Source organism: Ursus arctos, unplaced genomic scaffold (genome assembly GCF_023065955.2).
Source record: "Ursus arctos isolate Adak ecotype North America unplaced genomic scaffold, UrsArc2.0 scaffold_24, whole genome shotgun sequence".
NCBI lineage: Eukaryota > Metazoa > Chordata > Mammalia > Carnivora > Ursidae > Ursus > Ursus arctos.
In genome coordinates this window covers 22,385,746-22,408,794 of record NW_026622919.1, presented here as the reverse complement: position 1 = coordinate 22,408,794, position 23,049 = coordinate 22,385,746, and the positions used below count along the sequence as shown (strand labels likewise).

At 56.2% G+C, this 23,049-nt stretch overlaps 1 protein-coding gene across 1 annotated transcript; it reads right to left on the bottom strand.

Moving 5' to 3' along the window:
• Window positions 1–136: 136 nt before the first annotated feature.
• Window positions 137–14,894, bottom strand: GPR179 (G protein-coupled receptor 179). Its single transcript, XM_026513015.4, has 10 exons — window positions 14,791–14,894; window positions 12,606–12,693; window positions 11,962–12,197; window positions 11,112–11,180; window positions 10,647–10,756; window positions 10,104–10,339; window positions 9,772–9,910; window positions 9,034–9,139; window positions 8,333–8,479; window positions 137–6,958 (listed from the first exon to the last, which is right to left on the bottom strand). Exons 1-10 carry the CDS (start codon window positions 14,884–14,886, stop codon window positions 1,862–1,864), a joined length of 6,324 nt encoding a protein of 2,107 aa, XP_026368800.3. The 5' UTR covers window positions 14,887–14,894; the 3' UTR covers window positions 137–1,861.
• Window positions 14,895–23,049: the final 8,155 nt, after the last annotated feature.

Genomic DNA, 23,049 nt, shown 5'->3' with positions numbered 1-23,049 from the left:
CCGAAGGCCTGAAGGCTGCAGTGTGGTTACCTCGGGCTTACTCTTGTTCCCCTACCTATCTACTGTGCCCGCTTAAAAACGCTGGAAAAAGAAAATCACCATAATGAATAAGCTAGAACTAACTGCAGTGGTCAAGGAAAAGCATTTTTTATTTTTTTCTCCATGGTTTATTTCACAGCAGGGGTTATAGGAACAGCTTTTCTGTTCCCAGCTAGACCAGACCCAATTAACTTGTTCTGATGTGTGGTCAGCAAAATTCTCATTGGCTTAGAAGCGGTGAAGTTAACTAGCCAGAGCCCAGAGCAACAGTACGCTTTAATTACTGCTCTGAAATCCCAGGGCAAGGGACCAGGTAAGTGGGAGGGGCTAGATACGGGAACAAGGGCATCTGGTCCCTGAAAGACTGGATTTTTCCATTCCCTGTTTTTGGAAATGGAGCATTTTGCTGCTTTTTCTGGCGAAGTCCTGAAGCTGCCCAGAGTATTTATATGCAGACTCATTTTTTTCCCCATTGGTATTTGGTCTCCTTGTTTTCTTATTCTTCCCCGTGAATGGCGTCAGGATCTATGCAGTTAGAGGGTGGGCTTACTGCCGTCTTCAGGGCCCCTGCCAAGCTCTGCCGTGTTAGTCTGCCTGCTCCCTCCCCCCGCCTCACCCCTGCCAATGCCGGGATTTTGACCAGCGCTTTTCTCCTTCCTCCTTTCCCTCTGATAGATCCTCTCATTCCAGCACTGTTCTCCAGGACCGCTTAAGCCAGGGTAGCCTGAACGGCCTTGAGAGGATCAAGCAGAGATGCCACAGAGGGCAGTTCTTGTGCCGGCTGTAAACAGGACCCGCTGGCTTGCTTCTTGGGAGTACATGGGCCTCTTGTTACTGAGCGAATGACTTGGAGTGGTTCTCACATCAGAACCAGAAACTCCCCTGGGTCTGGTTGCACTGACAAGAGAGAGGGGTCCCTTAGATGACAGCCCTGGAAGGCTGGGAGGAGAACGAGCCAGTGAGGTGAACTCGAGATGCAAAAGATGGGGCAGAAGTGGGGAGGAACCATCTGAAAAAGCTAGCAAGGGACACACTCCTTAAATGGAGAGGGTGTCTAGGAGGGAGGGCACCCCCTGGGCCAGCGTGGGGAGGACTTGGAGCCGCTGCCTTTCCTCCTGTGCTCTCCGTCTCTGGTGTTGCTTTGGATGCCACGTGTTGATAAGGAAGTGAGAGTGCTTGATTGGCTCTGCGTCAGCAGCCGAGCGGGACAGGTGTGAGGATCAATGTGTCAGGAACTGGAGATCCAAAGTCAAGATGGCAAGGTCGTTAAGGCATTTCAGGCCCCTCCTGAGCCATTTAAGTTTTTCCCGGGATTTATCTTTGAGCTTGAATTAAGTGGCTTCTCAAGCTGCCTATGGTCACCTTTACAGACTTCCTCAGTCCCTAGTGTTGCCAGTGCCTTGCGTGGTTTGGTTTCTTCTCAAAAACTAGTCAGAAAAGGAGGTCTCTTTATGAGAAAATGTGGGCTGGGCCTGCTGACTCCTTTCATCCCTAACATTGGCTGCTCAGGCAGGTGTCCAGACACAGCTCGTGCTGAGTCCTCTAGCTGGATGGGAGGATTCCTTAGAAGCAGAGGGTCTGGTCTTTGCTCTCTGGAGCAGGAACAAAAGTGGGAAGTAAAGAGAGGATGAGACTCTGTTGGGGTCTGAGCTGCACCCGTCTCGTATAGGTCGTCTTCAGAATGAGTTGACTTCTGGCCTTGTTGGAGAGGGGAAGTGGCCCAGTGTCTCTGACTCAGCTCTCCGGGAACACGTAGGACTTGGAAAGGACCTTGGCTCCTAAAAACCAGCCACCCGACGTTTGACCTCATGTGATGGAGTTGTTACTCGCAGTCCCAAGGATAGACAGTTGGAGGGGAGAGTTCTTGTGGAGCTGTAGAAGCCCCTTCTCCTTGGTCTTCAGTTAAGGAGGAGGACTCCTGCGCCTCCCCTTCTTGGAGACGTGGCTCTGGGGCTGAGCTGGTCCTCGGCCCATGTCCTGAGGCTCCTTGGAGCTCTCTGACACCTTCCAAAGTGAAAGTACTGGCTGCCTTGCTCACCTGAGGGCGGGGGCTTTTGCTTTCTGGAAGGAAGCTACCTGGAGGTCTGTGGACTAAAAGGCATGGCGGGTTCTCAGGGACCGTGGGGAAAAATATCTCTGTCTGAGTTGCTGTTAAAGCCAGAAGGCCGGATTCCTCAGATGGGGCTCCAGTTCCCTCCCAATCACAGATGTCTGCCATGGTGCCCTTTATCTTATTCCCTTCTGGGTCTGTGACTTCCCACTGACACAGCTCTGCTATCCTGCTCCCCACCCCGCTTGCTCCCTGGGGACTGCCTATGGGTTGGCCAGTGTTGGGAGCATCTGGCTGGGGGAAGGGCGCCCCCGAACCTGTGCCTTCCCGGGGGCAGACTGTCTCCTGCTCTCCGCTGGCTTTTGCTGCTTCTTTGCAAAAGTGTTCTTCAGTCCCTCCAGATGCTGCCTTTTGAAGGATCATTTCTCCCTGCCCTTGGGACTTTCTGTCCACCTCTTGTTCCAGTCCCCCTTTCTCTGCAGCTTCTTTAGTCACCTCCCAAGGGCAGATTTCCGCTTCCTTAGCAGATGGAGCCTCTTCTGCTTCCCACGGACACACTTCTGCCACCTTGGCCCCCACACTGCCTGCTGCCTCAGAACGGCCTCTGTCAGGAGCTCGCGGGGCTGGTTGTGGAGACAGCTCCCTGCAATCCTGACTCTCCCAGGGACACACCGCCTCCTGTTTCCCATCTGCCTTCTCTGGCTTCTGAACCGCCACAGCTTTGGGCTCTGGTCTTCCGGGGGCTCTCCCCTTCTCTTGAGGTTGCCCTTTTCCATCCTGGCTTGCTGTCCCTTCATCACGGGCTCTTTCGGTCACCTCCCAGGGGCAGATCTCGGCTTCGGCGCCGCCGTCTGGTTTCGGCGCATCCGAGGCGGGAGCATCCCGCGGGCACACCTCAGCGAGCCCGCCCCTGACGCTGGCCGGTGCCTGAGAGCCAGCTTTAGGTTGGTCACAGCCCTGACCGTCCGGGTCAGAGAAAGCGTCTGCCGGGGCCGTGCCTTCCCATGGACAGATAGACTGTAGCTCGTTGCTTGCTTTCCCCCCGTCTTCAGCAGTGAATTCTCCTGCTTTTGAAGATGGGTTTTTTTCTGGGAGGGAGCCCGTCTTTGGGTCTTGTGTCGGGCCCCCTTTCTCTGCTGCCTCATCCCTCACTTCCAAGGAATGTCCCTCTGCCGCTTTGCTACTCATGCTGAGGGACGAGTCTGAGACCTCGGGGCCCTGTGCAGAAGGTTCCCTCAAGTCCTTCTCCCAAGGACAAATAGCTTCCTGCCCTTGACTCAGTTTTGTCTCCCATTTTGATGTGTCTTCTCCCAGGGAGGTGAGTCTGTCCTTTTCTAGAGTTTTCTCCCCCTGCCGTGCTGAGTCACCGCCCCTCTCTTGTTCCAATCCCATCCCAGCAGCTCCTTCATTCACCTCCCAGGGACAGATCTTGGCTTTCTCACTGGTCGGCACTTCCTCCACTTCCCAGGGGCACACCTCAGCTGCCCTGCAGCCCACGTGGTCCAGTTCCTGGAATCCAGCGTTTGGTCTGTCTGTGCCCAGCGTGTCTGAATGCCAAGAGGAGCCGCCTGGATCCAAGCTTTCCCAGGGACAGGCTGGCCTGTCTGGCTTCTTTGGAGCCGTAACAGCTGTCTCACTGGGTCCAGGACGTGCAGAAGCCTTTCCTGTGTCGTTTGGAAATTTCCTAATGGCCTCAACTCCCAAAGCCCTTTCTTGCCCTGCTCCAGCACTCACCTCCCAGGGACAGACCTCAGCCTTCTCAGCAGGCATGGTGTCCTCCATGTCCCATGGACAGATCTCGGCGGGTTTGCTTCCCACGCTGCCCGACATGTGGAAACTGGCTCTGGGTCCGTCTATGTCTTGAGGACCTGGTTGGGCGGAGGAGCTGCCAGGGTCCACATTCTCCCAAGGACAGACTGCTTCCCGCTTTTGGATCTGTCCCTCGGGCTTTTCCCCAGCTGTGCCATCTTTGATCCCTGACATTCCAGGCGCTTTCTCCTTGTCCTTTTGAGATTCTCCTGCTTTGGCTGTCTGGCCCGATGTCCAGTCCTCTCTTATTCTTTCGTTTACCTCCCAAGGACAGAGTTCTGCCCTGGCAGGTGTTACTTCCTTCAGCTGTGGCCTGGGATCTTCCCGGGGACCTACCTGCATTGCTGTGCTTCCTCCGTTGCTAAGGACCTGGCCACCAGCTTTGGCTGAGGAATTATCTAGACATGGGCTGGAGGGCCCAGGGCCTGAGCTGTGCCGGGGACACACTGACTCCTGCTCTTGACCACTTTTCTGCACCGCTTTCCCAGTTTGTTCTCCCATCCCTCCAAAGGGCCCTTTTCTGGAGGCTTTCCCCTTTTCCTGGAGAAATTCTCCCCCTGTCCCCTGACTCAGCATTTCCTTCCCTACTACCTCATGACCCAGCTCCCAGGGACAGATCTCTACTTTCCTGATAGGAGCATCTCCTGCCTCCCACGGACACACCTCCGAGATGCTACTACCCAAACTCCCGGAGCACCCAGGGGTTCCCGGGGCCGGAGTAGAGACTGCTGAGGGGCCCCGGAAGTCTGTCCTCTCCCATGGACCAAAAGACTCCAAGTTTCCACTCAGTTTCTGTTCTTTCCAGAAGGTTGCTTTCTTGGAGGTTTCCCGCTTTTCCTGGGGAAGCTTCTTCACTCCCTCCTGGTATGGTTTCCCATTCTGTCCCTCGCATGCCTCCCAGGGACAGAGTTCTGCCTTGGCAATGTCAGGGCCTGTGGCTTCCCGCTGATGCTTCTCCACCTCTCTAGCTTCTCTCGTGCCCACCGCCTCAGACCTGCCCCTGGTTCTGTCAGAGTCCTGAGAGGCTGACTGAGGGGACGGACTCCCGGGATCGGCACCCTCCCAGGGACACACGGCCTCCTGCCCCCTGACCAGCCTCTCTGGCTTTTTCCGAGCAACAACAACCACATTTTGGGGCTCTGACTTTTCCGAGGCTTTCCCTCTCTCCCGGGAGTCGTCTAGATCTTGTCGTAAAGCCCCTTTCTCAGGGGCCCCTTCGCTCACCTCCCAGGGGCAGATCTGGGCCTTGTAGCCACAGTAAGGCTGCCCCGCTTCTGACTCAGGGACTTCCCTGGGGCATATCTCTGCCATCCCACGGTCAGCACCGCCCAGGGGCTGGAGGCCAGTTTGGGGCAGTTCCTGCCACCCAACAGGGGCTTCTTTTGCGCTCTCAGCACTTTTGTCCCCAACTGTGCCCTGCCGGGCTTGCCTCAGTGTAGGAGACCCTGCTTTACCTGCTCTGTCTACTTTCCCCTCCCCTCGACTGTGGGATGTCCTCCTGCCCCTGTCTTCTTGTTCCCTGCTGCCTTCCCTGTGGCAGACTTGAAGCATTCTGCTGGTGTGAGCATTCTCTTGGTTCTGGAGGGACTCCTCATCGTCACAGGGTGCAAGGGCGGCCTGCTTACTCACCGCCTTGGGCCGGCCTAGCCTGGGGGATCTGGGGCATGCCCCCACACCCTCTCCTGCAGCTCTGCCCTTCTCCTCTGTCTCAGGACTCCCTTCCCCGCTCTCCTTCTCTTTGTGAGCGCTCCGAGAACGGGTCAGAGCTTTGATAGCCAGGCCTAGACTGTGCATGGAACCCTGCTGAGCAGGGGTCTTGAGGCTGTGGGATTTCGAGAAGACCTTGGGCTTGTCCTCGTCCCCCTCATCAGCTCCCCCTTGGAGACGTCCATCCTTTGTGTCCACTGCATTCTCCCCAGTGCCCCTTTTCTCGACTGCAACAGAGAGGGCTCTCCAGAGCTTGGCCCGAGCTGGGGCAGGGGAGAGGCTGCTTCGCTCTGGCCCTGAGGGGCCTTCTTGAGCCACGCTTCCTTTCTTGACTGGCAGTTCTGCATTCTCCCAGGGGCAGATGAAGGTGAGTAAGCTGGGGCTTTGCGGGGGTACGGGGACTGGTGCCAGGGCAGGGACCGGGGTTGGGATTGGGGCTGGGGCTGGGGCTGGAGCTGGAGCTGGCATCAGAGCTGGAGCCAAGGTGGAGGTGGGGGATAGCATCCTTGGCTCTCCGGGCCAGGCTCCAGACAGGGCCATGATGGGTGTGGAGACCTGGTGCTGGACCGGTGGGTGAGGCAGCCTTCTCGCAGCCTCCTCCTGAAGCCTCCTGGCAGCCGTGTGGGAGCTGTCCACACTGCGGCTCTTGGCTGGGGAGGGTGGGGCTGACAGGGGGGGCCCTTGAGCTCGCTCCAGCCTCCTGGCCGACGGCCTCCTCACTGGGCTCGCCAAGGCTGCCTCGGCCTTCTTTCTCTCCTCTCGCTCCTTGGCCTGCCGGTAGGTCTCCTCCAGGTAGGCCTGGCTGGCCACGAGCAGGGCCTTTTCCCTGGAGCCTGCCACCACACTGAGCGACTTCTGCAGGGACGTGGGCCGGGCCTTGGGGAGCCTCTCGCACACCGTCAGGTTGTGGGCGCTGGCTGACCTGAAACCCAGCGCAGGGGGCCCCTCCACCGACTCGCGGCTCTCCCTGCTTTCCCTCGAGGCCCTCTTGGCCAGCTTCCTGCGCAGCAGCGAGTCGAGGAGCGGCGGGTCCTGCTCCCGGCGGTGGCCCTGGCGGTCGTGGTCATAGGTGCTGCGGGACTTGCGCAGGGCCGGGGGCCTCTCGGAGTCCTGGAGGCTGGAGCTGAGCAGCCGGCGGCGCGAGGAGCCGGGCAGGCTGCTGCGGCTGGGGGAGCCCGAGTCCCGGGAGTGCTGCCGGGCCAGGGCCTCGGGGAACTCGGCCAGGTACCTGATGAAGGAGCGGCCCAGGCCCTGGCGCGAGCCGCCCCGCTTCTTAGGCAGGTGCGGGTTGTTCGCAGCCATTTCCTTGGTCTTGTGGACCTCCAGCTGGGCGTAGAGCTTCCTCAGCTCGTCCTGGGTGGGGGGGCGCGAGGGGAGCAGAGCCCCCTGTCAGCTGGATGGGGAAGCTCTCTCCAGTCCCTGGCTGCCCTGCCTCGCCTGCCCTCCGGCCATTACTTGGACCATTTTCTCTGGAGCCTTTCTTTCCCACCAGGTTGTGTCCCTTCCCTGCTTGGAAAACTCTCAGAATCCACCCTTCCCCTCCGAGCCACACCTGCTCGGCTCTGAGGATGCGGGGTGCGCTCCTTTCTCTGGGGAAGCCACCCGCTTGGGGGGCAGGACGCCTGGCTTCGAGGCTGCTCACCCAGCCTGTGTCTGAAGGCTGTTTTCTTGAGCTCTCAGAGTCTCTGCTTCTCTGAACTGACGAGAGCTGGCTGCCTACCGCTAGCTTCCTTAGGATGACCACATGAGATCGATGGTGTGAAAAGTGCCCTGTGCAGGTGCAAGTGAGGGAATGGGACTTTGAGAGGCTTCTCCTTTGGATTTCTCCCCAGAGCCAGCGGCGGGAGAGAGACTGGGTGCTGCTCCAGAAAGTAGGAGGTGCAGGGTGACATTGCTGTGTCTGGGCGCCTCCACACTCCCTGGCCTCTCTGCTCGACTGAGGCCTCGGTTCAGCCTCTTCCCGGGTGTGGGGGGGGTGGCAGAGCCCAGATGGTGAGGAGGACGTGGGGGAAAGACAGGCGCAGGCAGTTGGGACAAGGAGGGAGTTGGGAGATGTAAACAAGTCAGGTGTACAGGGAGGCCCCAGTGGAGATGGAGGGAAGGGACAAAATGACTTCCCGAGGTTGTCCCACACCTTAGATTTTATCAAACAACAGGCTGAGACCACCAGGTTTCCTTATTTCCTACCCACTGAGCTTCTGATCTGGGGTCCGTGACTATGACACCCCTAAGCAGGAAAAGGAGGGTAAAGATGCCCTCCTGACATAAGACTCAGGAAAAACTTCCTTTCTCTAAGACTGCCGAGTCCGGGGAACAGGTATCCCGCTGTGGAAATCTCTGGTAGTCACTAACCGCCTGAACTCCACACCCCATAGCTGGCCCTAGGGTCACCAACTGCCCCAGTGTGCTGCCCCTCATGATGCCCCTGCTGGGTGGGACTGGAGCTCCACCCACGGCTCTGACTCTCACTTGCCAAGTGGCCTGGGCCTCAGGGATCTGGGTTCTGGGCCTCCGGCAGTCTTTCCACTTCCATGATGTGTGACCTCATCTGAACAGAGTCAGGGGACGAGGCTTGGGGCAGTGGCGGAGAAGGGAGGGAGGCAGGTCGTGGAGAGAGGGAAAGCGAGGGGCAGCTCAGGGGCCCTGCGGTGGTGCACAGCCCAGGTGGCAGGGCAGCAGTGATCTGGCCCAGTCCCCCAAAGCTAACATCCAAAGGGCGGCCCATACCCGAATGTCTCCGGGGTCCAGGCTGCGCTCGCTCCAGGCTGAGGCAATGCTGCTGTCCAGGTAGGAGCCTGAGCGCTGCAGGTCCAGCTCGTCCTCATACACCTCATCCACCATCTCCTCTCGGGGAGGAGCGCCCGGCTTCTGGAACTGGCCAGGTGGGTGTGATGGAGGGGAAAAGAGTCAGCTTGGCTTCCTGTTTACTCCTATTGCCACTTGCCCCGTGGAATCCATCTTTACTTTGGGAATCTTCACCCCCTCTCTAATGTGCAATTCCGAGGGCACGAAGAGTTTTGCTCCTCCTCATGCTCCCTGATTTTCTTTAGTTCAGAGACCGGGGAGTGTGGGGTCCCATGCAGCTGCCCCCACAATTCCTAGCTTCAGCTCCCTGACCTCTCTGTAACTGCTTCTAAATTGATTTTTCAGAGGCTACCAAACCAAACTACCAGCCAGGTTACAAGGACCCTCCAGCCCTAGCTCTGATTTCCTTTGCCCTGAGATGGGAGGCAGAGAGGTAACAGCGGCTTCCTCCCCACCCTCGCCCCCCAGCCAGCTCCTCGCTCAGGCTCCTGTGGCTCAGCCCGCTCACCCCAGGGTGTCATCCTCACTCTGGCCTGGGGAGGGCGCTGCGGCGGCAGCGGATCCACGGTGCCCTTGCGAAGGGGCTGGAGTCTGGCTCACGACCAGGAGGGGGAAGACCTCACCTTAGGAATGAAGATCAGAGCCAGTGTGGTGGTGACGGTGCCGTGGGTGTGGAAGAAGAAGAAGAGCAGGGTCCAGTCTGGGTGCAGGGAGGGAACCAGCGCAAACCTGAGGGCGGGAGGTAGGGGGACGTTAGCTGTGGGTGGGAGTGGCCCTTCCCCCTCACCTGTCTCACTGGCTCACCTCCCAGCCCCAGCCCCAGCCCTGATCTCTGTGGAGGTTCTGGGTGGGTTGAAAAGGGCACTTTTCCTTCTTCCTGCCCTGTGGAGGATGTAGGTCCTACCTCAAGGCTCCCATTAACCCCCACCTCCGAGAAGCAGTCCTAGACTACTCTTCTCTGGTTGCCTAGAGCACAGACTCGTGCTCCCCAGTTCTGTTATAGACCGCCCTGGGGGTTGATTCTGCCCCCACCACAGGGCCAAGTCCTTGTGAACACTCAGCGGACCTGCTGCTGCATCGGCTGAGGTGTGAGAGGGTGAAAGGCAGGGAGAATTGAGCATGTGTGGGAAGGGGCATGGTGGAGGTGCTGGAGATGTGGCTTAGGAACAAGAGAAGAATTAGGAGTGGGCATGCTTCCTCTTTTGGGGTGCAGGAAGAGTAGCTGTGGGGAAGGGAGAGAGCTACAGATGGGGGAGGGGGTTGCCTGCCCCGTCCTGCCAGGGCAGCCGGGTGGCGAGGCCGGCTGTGGGATGGGGCTCCCCGGCCTGGGAGAGGCGGGGGGCCGGAGGGCCTGTCCTCACCTGGCCGCGTGGAAGGCGGCAGAGAGCAGCAGCTCATTGTGCAGGGCGATGGCCAGGTAGCGCGGCTCGCGGAAGGCGGAGGGGACGGCCCGGGTGGCGCAGCAGAGGAAGCTGCCCCCGCACAGGAGCAGCGTCTCGGCTGTGGGACCCGGGGCGAGAGTCAGGCGCCACGCGGCCCCTTTCTGTGCCGGCTGTGCTGGGGGTGGCGAGCCGGGGGTGGGGAGCCTGGGCCGGGGACCGGCGGCGAGGCAGGAGGACCGGGAGGTCGGGAGGGCGCCTGGAGGCGCAGAGTGGAGGGCCAGGGCGAGGCGGGCTCAGTGGAAGCAGCTCACCCACAACCATGATGTAGTCCCAGCGGTCGTGATGGCAGAGGTAGAAGTGACGGCCCGTGGGAGTGTGGCCTCGGGTCACCAGGGGCGTGTGGATGCCTCGTTCCAGGGCCCCCACCGTCCACACCACCAGGAAGCCCAGCACGAGCAGCAGGAGCAGCCCCAGCCGCTGCAGCAGCCGCCCATTGCTCAGGTGGGGCCCCCGCTGGGCCGAGCGAGACAGAAACAGCTGGAGCACCCTGCAAGGGTGTGGGTGGCGGACAGGGGCGTAGGCGGAGGACCAAGGAGAGGGGGCCAGGTCTCCGCCACACGTGCCTGTCCTCCTGTCTTTTCCATGTTTGGCTGTCTCTCTGCCCCCCAAAATGTTACATGCTGGGGAGGGCTATGGTGATGGGGCAGGCCTGGGGCAGGGGCGGCGGGCAGGGGGTCGTGCGCAGGGGAATAGAGCAGTTAAGGGTCTGGCTGGGAAGAACTCCACTGCATTGCAAACGAGCTGGGGCCGCCTGGAGTGAGCAGCACCAGGGCAAGGTCTGCCCCAGACCCTACCTATAAAGCTTGAGTATAACGGTGCCGTAGACAGTGGTAAAACCCAGCAACCGGACCCAGCGGAGAGCGATGCAGCGGAATACACTGGGCTTGAAGTACAGGATGAAGACCTGGGGGGGCGGGGAACAAAAGCTGCTGTTCTCCAATGCACTTCCCCTATCCGATCCGCTGATCTTCCTAACAGCCTTCCCGTGGAGGTGTCATCACCTCCATTCCTCAGAGAAGCAGCTGAAGTATCAGAGAGGTTAGGTCATTTGTCCTAAGTCACACAGTAGGCCATAGAGCTCTTTACAGCCCGGACTCTGGCTCCAGAGCTCACCAGGCCAGCCTGCCATTTGTAGATATGAATACGGGGATGCTGAGGTCTCTGAATCTCCCTAAGAGGGCAGAAAGGAGGAAGGATTCCGGGGTTTGGAGGGTGCAAGGCAGGGATCACGTGGGGTCAGACTCTGGCCACAAACTCACAGGGAAGTAGAGCAGCAGGGTTCCAAAAAGGATGGCTTCCAGCAGGACGACTCCCGAGGCCCGGATCCTCTGTGAACCCAGGAAAGAGAGGCATGTGAGCAGGGCAGTGGGAGGGCAGAGCCTGGACGATGGTGGGGGAGAATCTCAGGCCTGTTTTAGGGGTCACTCGGTGGCCCTGGGCTGAGGCCTCACCCTGTAATATCAGCTCTGCCCTCTCCGTCCACAGCCACGCCCCCCACTCCCACCCCAGGCTAAGACCAAGGTTGCACATAGCATCTGTCCCCCAGCCGGGGCCTGGCTGCAGACCTGGGCTCCAACACAAGCTGCTGGAGCTAGAAGGGCTCTCACGCGTTCCCCCAAACTTTGAGTCAGGCTGCTTCTTTGTCTAGGTAACCTCTTCTCTGCCTGGTAACCATTCCGTTGACCTTCAAGCCTGGCTCAAATGTCACGTTCTCCAGACAGGCTTTCCCAGGCCATTTCAAGCAGGACAACTGGGTCCTTTCTCTGAGCTGCCATGGCAACCAACACACACTTCCATCCTTGCCTCTGTTCTGCTGGGTTGTTATTTTCTTTATACGCCTGCTTCCTCCGTCCAGCCTGGGAGCTCTAGATCACGTCTCCCTAGCACCTACACAGTGTTTCAAATCAAGTCCAATGCCTGTATTTTACAGGTGAGGAAACAAATCTAAGGCAGTGGGGTCCCTTGCCCAGTGCCACCTAGTGGGTAGAATTAAGACCAGAACCCATTTCTTCTGAGTTCTAGTGTTAGGGAGACTCTGGCCCCTCGTCAATGCTAGGGACCCCAGCTAGGGAGGACGCACGTAGGAGAGCGATGCGAGGCCTTCCTTGCCTTGCTCCGGCGGCAGCGGTAGGACACTAGCATGCTCAGGAAGACGGCCAGCATGCAGCAGGCCTGGCAGGCCAGCACCGCCGCCCGTAGGGCCGAGGCTTCCTCCACCAGGCACGGCGTGGCGTCCATGCAGCTGGGGCAGCCCTCAGCACACGGCTCGCACCGCAGCAGCCTCCCCGAGCTGCCGCGAGGGGAGCCAAATTGCCCAGGAGGCTGGGCGGCACCGTCTTCTGACCCTATAAAGAGCAAGGTGGGTGCAAGGAGAGAGTCGTGGCGGGGCGAGGCAGCGTCTTCTCCCACTGGTCACCATGGCCCCCTCCCTGCCCTCCTACGGTCTGTCACCACCGGGGTCAGGCTGGCGAGGGGGAAGAATGAGGAAGTGGGTGTTCCCAGGGGAGGACCGGGTAGCAGGAAGAGCTGATGCCCGGCGAGGGCTCACTGCAGGCTCAACTTGCATCAGACTGGCGTGTTATGGGCTCATTTTCGGAAGGCGCGGACACCTCTCATTGCCCTGCCTGCCTCTCCTGTTTCTCTTGACCTCCTGCCCTTGCCCCCCAAGACCCCTCCCAGTGTCTCACCCCAGCCTTTTCTCCCCAGATGCCCCCTCCCCCAGCCCAGCCTGGCCCTCACGACAGTTAACATACCCCCAGAGCGGGCTGCCCCGTAGAAGCCAGGTCGGCAGCGGCAGATGTAGTGGCCAAGGACAAAGCCCTGACTCTCCAGGGGGACACACTGTGGGGATGACAAACACCACAGGTATTTATATGGGGCTTTCCCTCCTGGGAAGACATGGAGGGTCCATGTACCTTCCTATCCACGGCACCTGCTCCGTACGAGGGACCCCCACCAGAAAGCCTCCCTAGTCCTTAGGAAGCCTTCCCTCTCTGGAAACTCTACTCTATCCCCGCCATTACCTCTTTTCAACAGAGTATGGGGATAGATCACCCTTCTATTCTGACCGGCAATGACAGGAGCCTCACAGGTCCCACTTCCCAGTGCCCAGCTGTTGCTAAGCCGAGGTGCTGGGGGAGGTGGAAATAGGGAGAACTTGGAGTCCAATCACACCTGTGTGCCAACGTCCTGCTTCAAAGGGTCCCCATCAGCCTCCTTCTTTGGCTCGCAGGTGGGTTGAAAAGGCCCCCACAGAGGAGCAGCTTCCCCTACCAGGGGCCATCTGGCTTTGGCACAGGACTGCTTTCCCCAGCCCTAATGCCAGGCTAATGCCAGGCTGGTGGGATGCCGAGGCCAGCTCTTTATTCCACCTCCGTCCATTGATGTTTGCCCAGCAGGGGACGGAGCTGACCTCAGAGCCGGGCAGGGAAGATGAGCACATGGATGAGGTCAGCTCTGCTGTGGGCAGTGGTTAGGGACAGACCTAACAGTGGGACAAAGGAAGGGGTTCGCCCTGGGAGGTTCCATATCAAGCACCTGGCTTCACCTAGAAAAGTTACAGGCTGGTACTTCTGAAATTGTGGCCCAGCTTCCCTTCTCGCCTGGAGCACTAGAACGCTCTATGTTCCTGCCACCGTCTGCACAATCAGACCAATGTGTACTGAGACGTGATGTGGCTGGGTTTAATAATGCACTGAATAATGGAGCCCTTCTCCATCCCTGGACTTAAAGTTCCAAAAACATGTGCCCTAAAGAGCCAGAGATGCCCAAACCCGCCCCACCTCCCAGCAGGCTGCAGGGCTCGCCTTGGCTTCAGTTCAGCTCAGGAACGACATGCGGTCAAGTGAAGCCGTGGAGTAGATTAGTTCACTGGCCTCCCAGTTTCTCAGTCCTGGGCTTGCAGGATTACCAGCCATTGCTTTCCATTATCCAGATTCTCTTGCATCCATGGCTTTGAGTCTGTTGGCATCTGGCTTGGGTTCTATCACCTTTACCAGTCCCAGAGCTCTTCAAGCTCCTTGTTTGGTTAGATTCCTCCCGCACCCCAGCCAACAATTACACTTAGGAACCCAGCTCTGTCGACACAGAGAATGTGGTCCAGGAAAAGGAAAGGGAATGATTAATAGGGGCTCAGGAAGTGGTCCGGGGGTGGATCCTAGAGCACCCAGTACCAAAAGGGAGAGCAGGCAGGGAGGCATACTGAGATTTCCAAGGAATGTGGGGGGCTATCTCCAGGGGGGACTGGGGAGTAGGCTGTAAGTGTCCTCACTTTTTTTTTTTTTAATGTATGCTCTACGCCCAATGTGGGGCTTGAACTCAAGGCCCCCAGAGATCAAGAGTCACATGCTGTATGGACTGAGCCAGCTAGGCGCCCCTGACTTTTTTTCCCCAAGATTCATATTTTTTATTATTTCTTCAACTTTAAGTGCCTATTATGTATCAAGCAGGAGGAGTTGGGAATTTTTCAGAAATGACCATCAACATATCATTTCTGAATTTTCTTTTTTTCAGTTTTTATTTTTTATTGAAGTATTTTTTTTTTTTGACAGTAAGTGTCCTCACTTTTAAATAGCCTGGTATCTCAGGGCGCCTGGGTGGCCTAGTCCGTTAAGCATCTGACTTCAGCTCAGGTCATGATCTCAGGGTCCTGGGATGGGCTCCTTGCTCAGTGGGGAGTCCGCTTGTCCCTCTGCCCCTCCTCCCACCCCGTGCACACACACACTCTCTATCTCAAGTAAATAAATAAAATCTTTAAAAAATAAAAATAAAAAAATTTAAAAGACTGGAATCTCATTTCCGACTCTCTCATCACTAGGGATTCCCCTGAAGCCCTGAGGCTGGTATGTTTTGGTCAGCTGCTCCTGGGAGCTGGGTGGTGGCAGGGATAGGAAAGGCGAAGGGAGGCAGGACCCGAGTGCCCCACCCCACCGTCCTTACCTGGGTGCTGTTGAGGTCGCACAGGTGTGTGTTAGAGTACCAGCCTGGCCCACTGGCACACTGATTGATGTCCACGCTCTGAAGATCTACGTCCATCTGCACCTGCCCCCTAGGGCAGAGAATTGGCAGTTAGGGGTACAGTGAAGGATGCCGAGGTGGACATGTGTCCTTGGGCCCCAGACCAGGGAGCAATGCAAGCTTTGCAAGCTTTAGCAAAGTGGTTGCAGTGTGTCCGGAAAGAGGACACACCTGCATTCCATTTCTCCAGTGCTCCTAATCCTCACCGTTCCTGTGGGCAACACTGTTCTCTGTAGGTTGTTCCCCGACATCCCTCGGCTTTCCAACATCCTAGCATTTCCTGTTTCTATTAATGGGAAAACGGAGGGGGGCATGTCAAGACATGTGAGAGCTGGGGCTTGGATGATCTGTCTGAAATGGATTTTCACACTTATCCACTGCGTGTACACACACACACACACACACACACACATGCAAAGGCACTGAACTCAGCTATTAACCACCCCCTCACTCTGCCCAAACCAGATCTGAACTGAGCACAGCAAAGGGACTGTGGAATGGAGCTGTGTGGCCAAAGTGCTCCCAACCCCTGCTCTGGGCTGAGTGGGGAGAGCTGACTAGGGGCCAGGCTGCTGGCTGGCGGGAGGGAAAGCCTGCTGGGAGCAATGAATAGGGACACATAGCTGGAGAAAGGATGTTGATTGTCGCCTTGCCTTGCAGTTCCGTGCCCATTTGCTGCCCCTTCCCACCAGGGCTCCCAATCACCTCTTTATTCCGGCTGAAGGAGGAAGTCAGTTATTTGAAGAGTACCAGTCAGGGTGGGCAGGACTGGAACCTACCTGATGTAAGAATATAGCCACTGGGAGTGACCCTGGGGACCTGGTCAACTCCTAGACAGAAAGGGCAATGAGTGGTTCCAAGCTTCTCCCCCACCCTGAGAACTTTTCTTCCCTTGGAGAAGCCTCCCTTCATAGTTCTCGGTTGCTAGAGAGCAGCAGGCTTGACTCCTGGAATGCCCACCTGGTTCCTCCGAGATGTTGTGCATGGCCTGTCCCTGTCACCCACACTAAAGCCCTCTCCTGCCTTCTACCCACCACCCAAACCTGGGGCCAAGACCTATGGCCGGCTGTACGCACACATATGGATATATCTCCGTAAAAGTGGATCGAGTCCTACGCACTATGTACACTCACACCTGAATGTGTTAACAGACAGTTACGGATTCCCAGAGTCAACTGCAAATAGACACAGCTGAATGCAAATAGACGCATCTGTGCCCCCCAGATACATGTGTGCGTGCCAAATGGCCCACGCACAGCTGGCTGGACTCGGGGCCCCCACCCCCACGTACCCGCCAATGCGTCAAGGCCTGCACAAACCTACTTACCTGACCTCTGGGCTGAGGTCTGGCTTGAGTCCATAGAAGGGGGCAGAAAGTGTGATAAGCCAGCCAGGACGGAGCTGGCCCTCCTGGCATTCCAGGAAGGGAGGAGACAGCTTCACGTGCTGCATGTCCCCCACGTAGCCATCCCCCTGCGGCCACTTGGGGCTGCCAAGGCTCCCTAGGTCATTGGTCAGCACGCGCTTCTGTAGGGCAGAGGTGTCCGGGGCCCCGGTTGGGCTCTCCACCTGTGCTCTGCTCCTAGACAAGTCCTGAAGGATGGTCTCCTCCCCCTTCCGGGTGGCCTGCAGGGCCAGGGGCAGGTGGCTGGCCCCTGGTGGAGGGTCAAAGGTCAGAAAAGCCCGATATGCCCTTGGGTCCCCCTCGGCCACGCTGCGGACCAGTGCCTGGTACCATTCCACATCTTCCTCCACGCTGGACTCGCGGATGTCGTTGGCCTGCAGCAGCATGTTGAGGAAATTAGCGGCCTGGGCAAGGGTGCCTGCTGCCCTCCATAGCACTGGGGGGAGCCCTGGTCTGGCTCCTGCGCCGAGGGCTTCGTAGCGCTCACTGCAATTAGCCCCCCACAGCTGTTGGGCATCTCCAGAGTAGAGAAAAGCCAGGGCTGCCTCAGCCCCCTCTGGGGGCACTCCCGTGGGCACAGACCCCAGTTCGACTTGGGAGGACAGAGGTGGCAGAGAACGGAGGGGCCGCGGACCCCCCAGAGCCCAGCTGCAGAGGAAACAGCAGCCCAGCAGCCCCCACACGGGGTGGGGCATGACCAATGCCCTGGTGCCCATCCTCAGGGCAGCTCTCGGGTCCCCAGGGGTCCAGGCTGCCTGGGGGATCTGGTGGCTCAGGAGAGCCCAGGCAGAGGCTGGCTGGCTCCACGCCGCCTATCCTCGCTTTCTCTCTTCCTCTCTCCCTTTCTCTCTCTGTCTCTCACGCTGTGCCGTCTTGCCTGTTTTTCCTTCTCTCTAACGTCATCAGCTGGCTTCTGGATGGAGGCATGAGGGCTCTGCCCCTCCTCTCTCAGTGTGACCCCCTCATTGCAAACCCTCTTAATCCTGGCACCACCCCTCTTCCCTCCGCCTCTCATCCAGCATCTAGACTCCCTTCCCCCACTCCCCACCCCACATCAGCTCCAGAGAGAGATAAATGGGAGGGGAGAGAAAGAGACCAGTCGTCCTCTCCCTCCCTCCCTCCCTCCCTCTGCCCTTTGCTCCATTAGGAGAGATGGGCAAATCCAGGATGGGGCGCCATAGCAACCGCGGATGAGCTCGTGCCCCTCTCTCCACCCCTCTGCTCCACTCAGCCTCCTGGCAGCAATTGCGACGGGCATGATGAAGGGCCAAGCTGTGGCTCCTGGCAATCCGCTCTGGCTGCCGGTACCCCCCCTGACACAGTGCTGCCAAACTGGAATTTGAGATTGGGGGTGGCAAGGGTGGGGAAGGGAGCCTCATATAACCACAACCAATCTTTGTACAAACTGTGGCAGTTTATGAACCGTTGTTCGTGTGCGTTAACTCAATGACTCTTCCCCACGAACACGTATGGAAGCTCAATATTCTTGTCCCCATTTCACAGATGCAGACACTGAGGCTCAGAGACTCACCCGAGATCACCTAGCGGCTCACTTTAAGTTGAGACTCAAACCCAGAGCTCTGGGTAACAACCACAGCAATGGTGTGTGTGTGTGTGTGTGTGTGTGTGTGTGTGTGTGGTGGGGACAGGGAGAAGAGAGTGAACAAAGTTTTGCTTCTGCTTCTTCCACATTTATTTTGTCGTCCTAAGTCCTGTCTTCCTGTCTTCATGACAAGGTGCTGCCTAATCTCTCTTGCCCCCCCAGTTTTCTTATCCCCCACATCCTGCCCTTCGTCGGACACAATAACTGGTGGTCGGGGGTCGAGTTAGCACCTCCTTGGGTCCAGAAGGGTGTCAGTGCTTTTTTTTTTTTTTTTAAAGATTCCATTTATTCATTTGAGACAGAGAGAGAGAAGTACAAGCGGCAGGGAGGGGTAGAGGCAGAGGGAGAAGCAGACTCCTCACCAAGCAAGGAGCCTGACGTGGGGCTTGATGTGGGGCTCGATCCCAGGACCCCCAGATCACGACCTGAGCCAAAGGCAGACGCTTAACTGACTGAGCCACCCAGGCGCCCCAGAAGGTGTGGATTTTTTTCAGGTAGCCATAGAACAAAGCTCCCGCCTTCCTCTCCCGCCGTCTTCCATCCCTGCTGTGCTCCCCACCCCCTGGAGATCTGGTCCCACATACACAAGCTGTCTCCTGGCTTCTTCCTCTCTTGCTCTGCCCACTCCCTTACACCTTGGACGTCCCAGAGCCCTGACTAGATGGAGGAGGGGACAGGTGATGGTGTCTAGAAACTCGCCTTGCTTTACCGGTGGGCTCTGCAAACAGTTCTGCGTTGGATCCCAACTGGGAACATCAGAATGGGAGGGAGAGGAGGGGCTTGAGGGCAGCCCCCCAGCAGAACCCCTGTGATGGCAGAACTGGAATGGGTTCTAGCCCGGACCTTTCTCCGATAGAGAAGGAAACTAAAACTAAAACTGCAGGCTGGCACAGTTGACCTTCTCAAAGCCACGACGCCGGTGAGCGGAGTCAGACCCATATGGCGCATGCATAGCTCTCTCCTCGGCCCCTGTGATTCTGTGTGCTGAGAGAGAGGGACATAGGGGAAAGGACACCCATTCCAAGCTCTTGGTCTTACTGGTTACTGTTAGCGGAAGGCCACAAACACACTATACGAAGACATAATAATAATTGTTTTGGTCCCCTGAGAAGCTTTTCATAATAATAACTATTAACGTATGTGTTGTGTTTTAGCATTTCTGTGTAAGTTTTCATTTAACCCCAGAAATGCCCCTGGAGGGGGATTGTTATTGAAACCTTTTCGCCAATGAAACACAGGTTCAAAAAGACCAGATTATTTGCTCTTGGTCATCCATCCAGGAAATGGTGTGATTAGGACTCCAAGTACCCGGCAAGCTCCAGGGGGCAGGGACGGTCCCTGTCTCCCTCATCACTGCACCGTCAAGGCCTAGCCCATTGCTGAACGGCCACTGCTGAGCACCGGTTTCGGTTCTGAGTTTTTCTCCCCAAACCTTTGAAACTAGGGCCCTACCACTTCAGGCACCACCTAGATAGGCCTCAGTGAAAGAAATATGTGTAGGCACAACACCCGTTCAACAAAGACACACAAATCCAACTCATACAGAGATAATACTTCTGCGCTTGAAGCTTCATTTTCAGTGCTTTTTCCCAGGACGTGGGCTACAGGCCGGACACTTAAGGAAATGGAGAAAGGCAGTATTCCTTGCTCTACCTTTGAAAGAGCTTGTGTGTGTTCTCCCGTGCCTCCGTGAGCTCTGGCGCAGTGGAGATACCCCAGATGGGGACACGGCAGGAGGGGACGTAGCTTCCCTCCCAGGCCAAGGAAGTAGCTGGACAGCAGAGGGCGCTGCAGAGCTACAGACCTTGCATTCGTGGGCTCCTCTGTTCTGAGGCCAGGGAGGTTTTCCAGAGACAGCCAGGGGTCTTGGGTGGTCTTCTTAAGCCTCAGGTGTTCTTTGATCCCATAGCAATTACTCTTCTTTTCTCAGAAATCTGAGTGACACCTGCAAAGTAGGTGAAGGAGAGGGAGTGGTTTTGAACGCTACTGCACCTTTTCAAATCGTGTGAGTTTAGGTAAATAACTCTCTGAGCTTCAGCTTCTTCAGGCCGTGCAGAATTAGACATGAACTTGTGTCAGGAGCCCCTTGCAAAGCATGAGGCTGGACAACCGGCCCACGCTTATATTTCAATGGTCCACTCTGTGACAGGCAGCGTCTTCGATGGACAGGCAGTCCATGATGGGCAAAAAGCAAACCTGGCTCCTGTCCTTGTGGCATTTACAGCTTAGTAGGGAAGACAGATTTTAATCAAATAACCCCATGGAGAGATGCAAATTCACAGCTGTGTCGTAAGTGCGACAAAGGAGTGGTCTGGGAGCTGGGTGAGGAGGACGTTAAGGACCCAGGCAGGGAGATTTCCCTGAGGGAGTGAGGAGTGAGTTCAACTTAAGGATTTGTAGGCATTTACTAAGCAAAAAGAGAAGGAAAAAGCCCTTCGAGAAAAGGGAATAGCTTACGTAATGGCCATGTGTGTGTGAGCCTTGCACGGGGCTAGCGGAACTTCAGGGGAGAGAGAACAAAGTGAGGGCTGGTGAGAGATGAGGCCAGACAGAAGCAGCGGTCAGATCACACAGGACCCCATAGGAGTTTTCCCTTCAGCCTAAGGACGATGGGAAACCACAAAGGGTTATAATCACGGGTTATAGATGAATTTCCATTTTATTTTTTAAATTTTAATTTTATTCTTAAGTAATCTCTACGCACAACGTGGGGCTTGAACTCATGACCCTGAGATCAAGCGTTGCATGCTCTTCAGACCGAGACAGCCAGGCACCCCGACAAATTTCCGTTTTAAAAAGCTCTCTCTAGGGGCGCCTGGGGTGGCACAGCAGTTAAGCGTCTGCCTTCGGCTCAGGGCGTGATCCCGGTGTTACGGGATCGAGTCCCACGTCAGGCTCCTCCACTATGAGCCTGCTTCTTCCTCTCCCACTCCCCCTGCTTGTGTTCCCTCTCTCGCTGGCTGTCTCTCTCTCTGTCAAATAAATAAATAAAATCTTTAAAAAAATAAATAAATAAAATAAATAAAAATAAAAAGCTCTCTCTGGCTCCAGGACTCACACCCTCCTTGCTCCAATGCACGCTCAAGTACAAAGTTGCTAAGTTCTGCTGGCTGATCCTTCCTCCTTACCTCTTGCATCCCTCGACATCTCTCAGGAGACAACTGCTATGGTTTCCTAACTGATCTCCTTGCCTGCTGTCTCCAGTCCAGTCTTCTCCCTCCCCTCCTATGCAGCAGGCTTTAACTTATTTGATCTTCACAGCATGTCTGCAAGGAAGTGAAGCAGCCGACCTCGTTCCCATTTTGCAGATGAGAAAACTGAGGTATGAAGGTGCTGTGGAGCAGGCTCATACAGGACTGTGAAAGCCAACTGTTAAAATTTCAGGAATTTTGCTAGCCAGTTGTGAAACACAGCCACTATTCAAAATTAAATTACACACAGTTATAATCAAATGATGTTTAAAACAAAGGGAAAACAGTTTCAAAACTCATCACTTTCGAATAATTTTACTCTTATTATTTACCTTTGTTTCTGGGGTTGTTATTGTATCTGTACAATGAAACTATCACATAAGGGTATGCTACCGCTCATCTCTTTCTGACTCCTTTTTTTTTTTTTTTAAGATTTTATTTATTTATTCGACAGAGATAGAGACAGCCAGCGAGAGAGGGAACACAAGCAGGGGGAGTGGGCGAGGAAGAAGCAGGCTCATAGCGGAGGAGCCCGATGTGGGGCTCGATCCCATAACGCCGGGATCACGCCCTGAGCCAAAGGCAGACGCTTAACCGCTGTGCCACCCAGGCGCCCCCTCTTTCTGACTCCTTATTCAGTAACTGTGTTCTGAAGATTGAAATCAACCATGGTGGCAGCATTTACACCACGGACGTCAGCAAATGCTACAAATCAGTGCCTTGATTTATTGTTTTGTCGATTATCTAGATTGAAGAAAGTGATGGAGGAAAAGTTAGTAATTCAGTTTTAATGTGTTATGGCTGTAGCCATTACATTGTGAATAGCACAAAAAATAAGGAAATATATTTTTTAAAGATTTTATTCATTTATTTGAGGGAGAGAGAGGGAGAGAGAGCACACGACTGGGGAAGAGGGGCAGAGAGAGAGGGAGAAGTAGACCCCCTGCCTAGCAAGAAGCCCCACTACCCCACTGCAGCTCCATCCCAGGACTCACTGGTCATGACTTGAGCTGGAGGCAGACACTTAACCCACTGAGCCACCCAGGCGCCCCAAGAAAGCGAGAGAGGAAAAGTTAGCAATTCAGCTTTAAATTTAATGTGTTATGCCATAGCCATCACATTGTGAATAGCACAAAAATTAAGGCAATATTCTTTCAGTATTTGAAAACCGTTTTCTGATTCAGCAAGCAAGTCACTCCCATAATTGACAGTTGAGACCGTCTTTATTTTTTTCACTTTCCTCTTACACTGACATTGAGGAAAACATCAGCTAACATTCATGCTGCATTCCTTGGTCAATTGAAACCAGAGGTTGGCTACCCATACAAGAGTTTGACCAAAACCAATGCGAGGATTCCTGAGAATCAGTTGGTTATAGAGCATTTGCAATTGCATACTATTATTATCATTCGTAAATTGTGTGCTATATATCCTTCACATCAGTAAAATTTATGATAAACCTATGCACATATATATATATGCATACAATGCCCTCTTCCCCCCAGAGAGCTGGCTGTTCAACATTGGTCAGTACAACACTGGCTCTAGAACACACATTATTCATGTGTCATTCCGCAAACATTCGCTGGATGCCAGCGGAGATAGTCAATGAAGAAATGACTCGGCCACGGTCACACATGGCAAGCGGCACAGGCGGGACCACATCACAGGTACTCCCAAGGCCAGCCGCTCTTGGCCAGGACCAAACCAGGCTTTCCAGGGCCGCTCCCCCTGCACCAGGGCGGGCGGGGCGCCTTCGGCCTCAGCGCCCGGGAAGTGAAAAGCAGGGGTCGGGGCAGGGGACCAACGGCCAGACGAGAAGCAGCTCACGGCCAATAGAGGGCCAGGCTGCACTCAACGTCACGCTTCGCGGAGGCCAGCCCGAGCACGCCCTGAGGGAGGGGGCGTGGTCACAGCCTTCCGGAAGTGACGCCATCCGGGGGCGGTCCTCGGCGGTGGCGGCGGCGCGCGGCCTGGGCTCG

What these genes read in the sequence shown, in the direction of transcription:
- GPR179 (XM_026513015.4), bottom strand. Translation starts at nt 14,886, where the DNA reads ATGGACGTAGATCTTCAGAGCGTGGACATCAATCAGTGTGCCAGTGGG. An exon ending in GCGACCTCAACAGCACCCAG is followed by an intron (nt 12,694 to 14,790) that starts GTAAGGACGGTG and finishes TCATCCCCACAG; the next exon opens with TGTGTCCCCCTGGAGAGTCA. An exon ending in TGGACCCCGGAGACATTCGG is followed by an intron (nt 6,959 to 8,332) that starts GTATGGGCCGCC and finishes CCCCCCACCCAG; the next exon opens with GACGAGCTGAGGAAGCTCTA.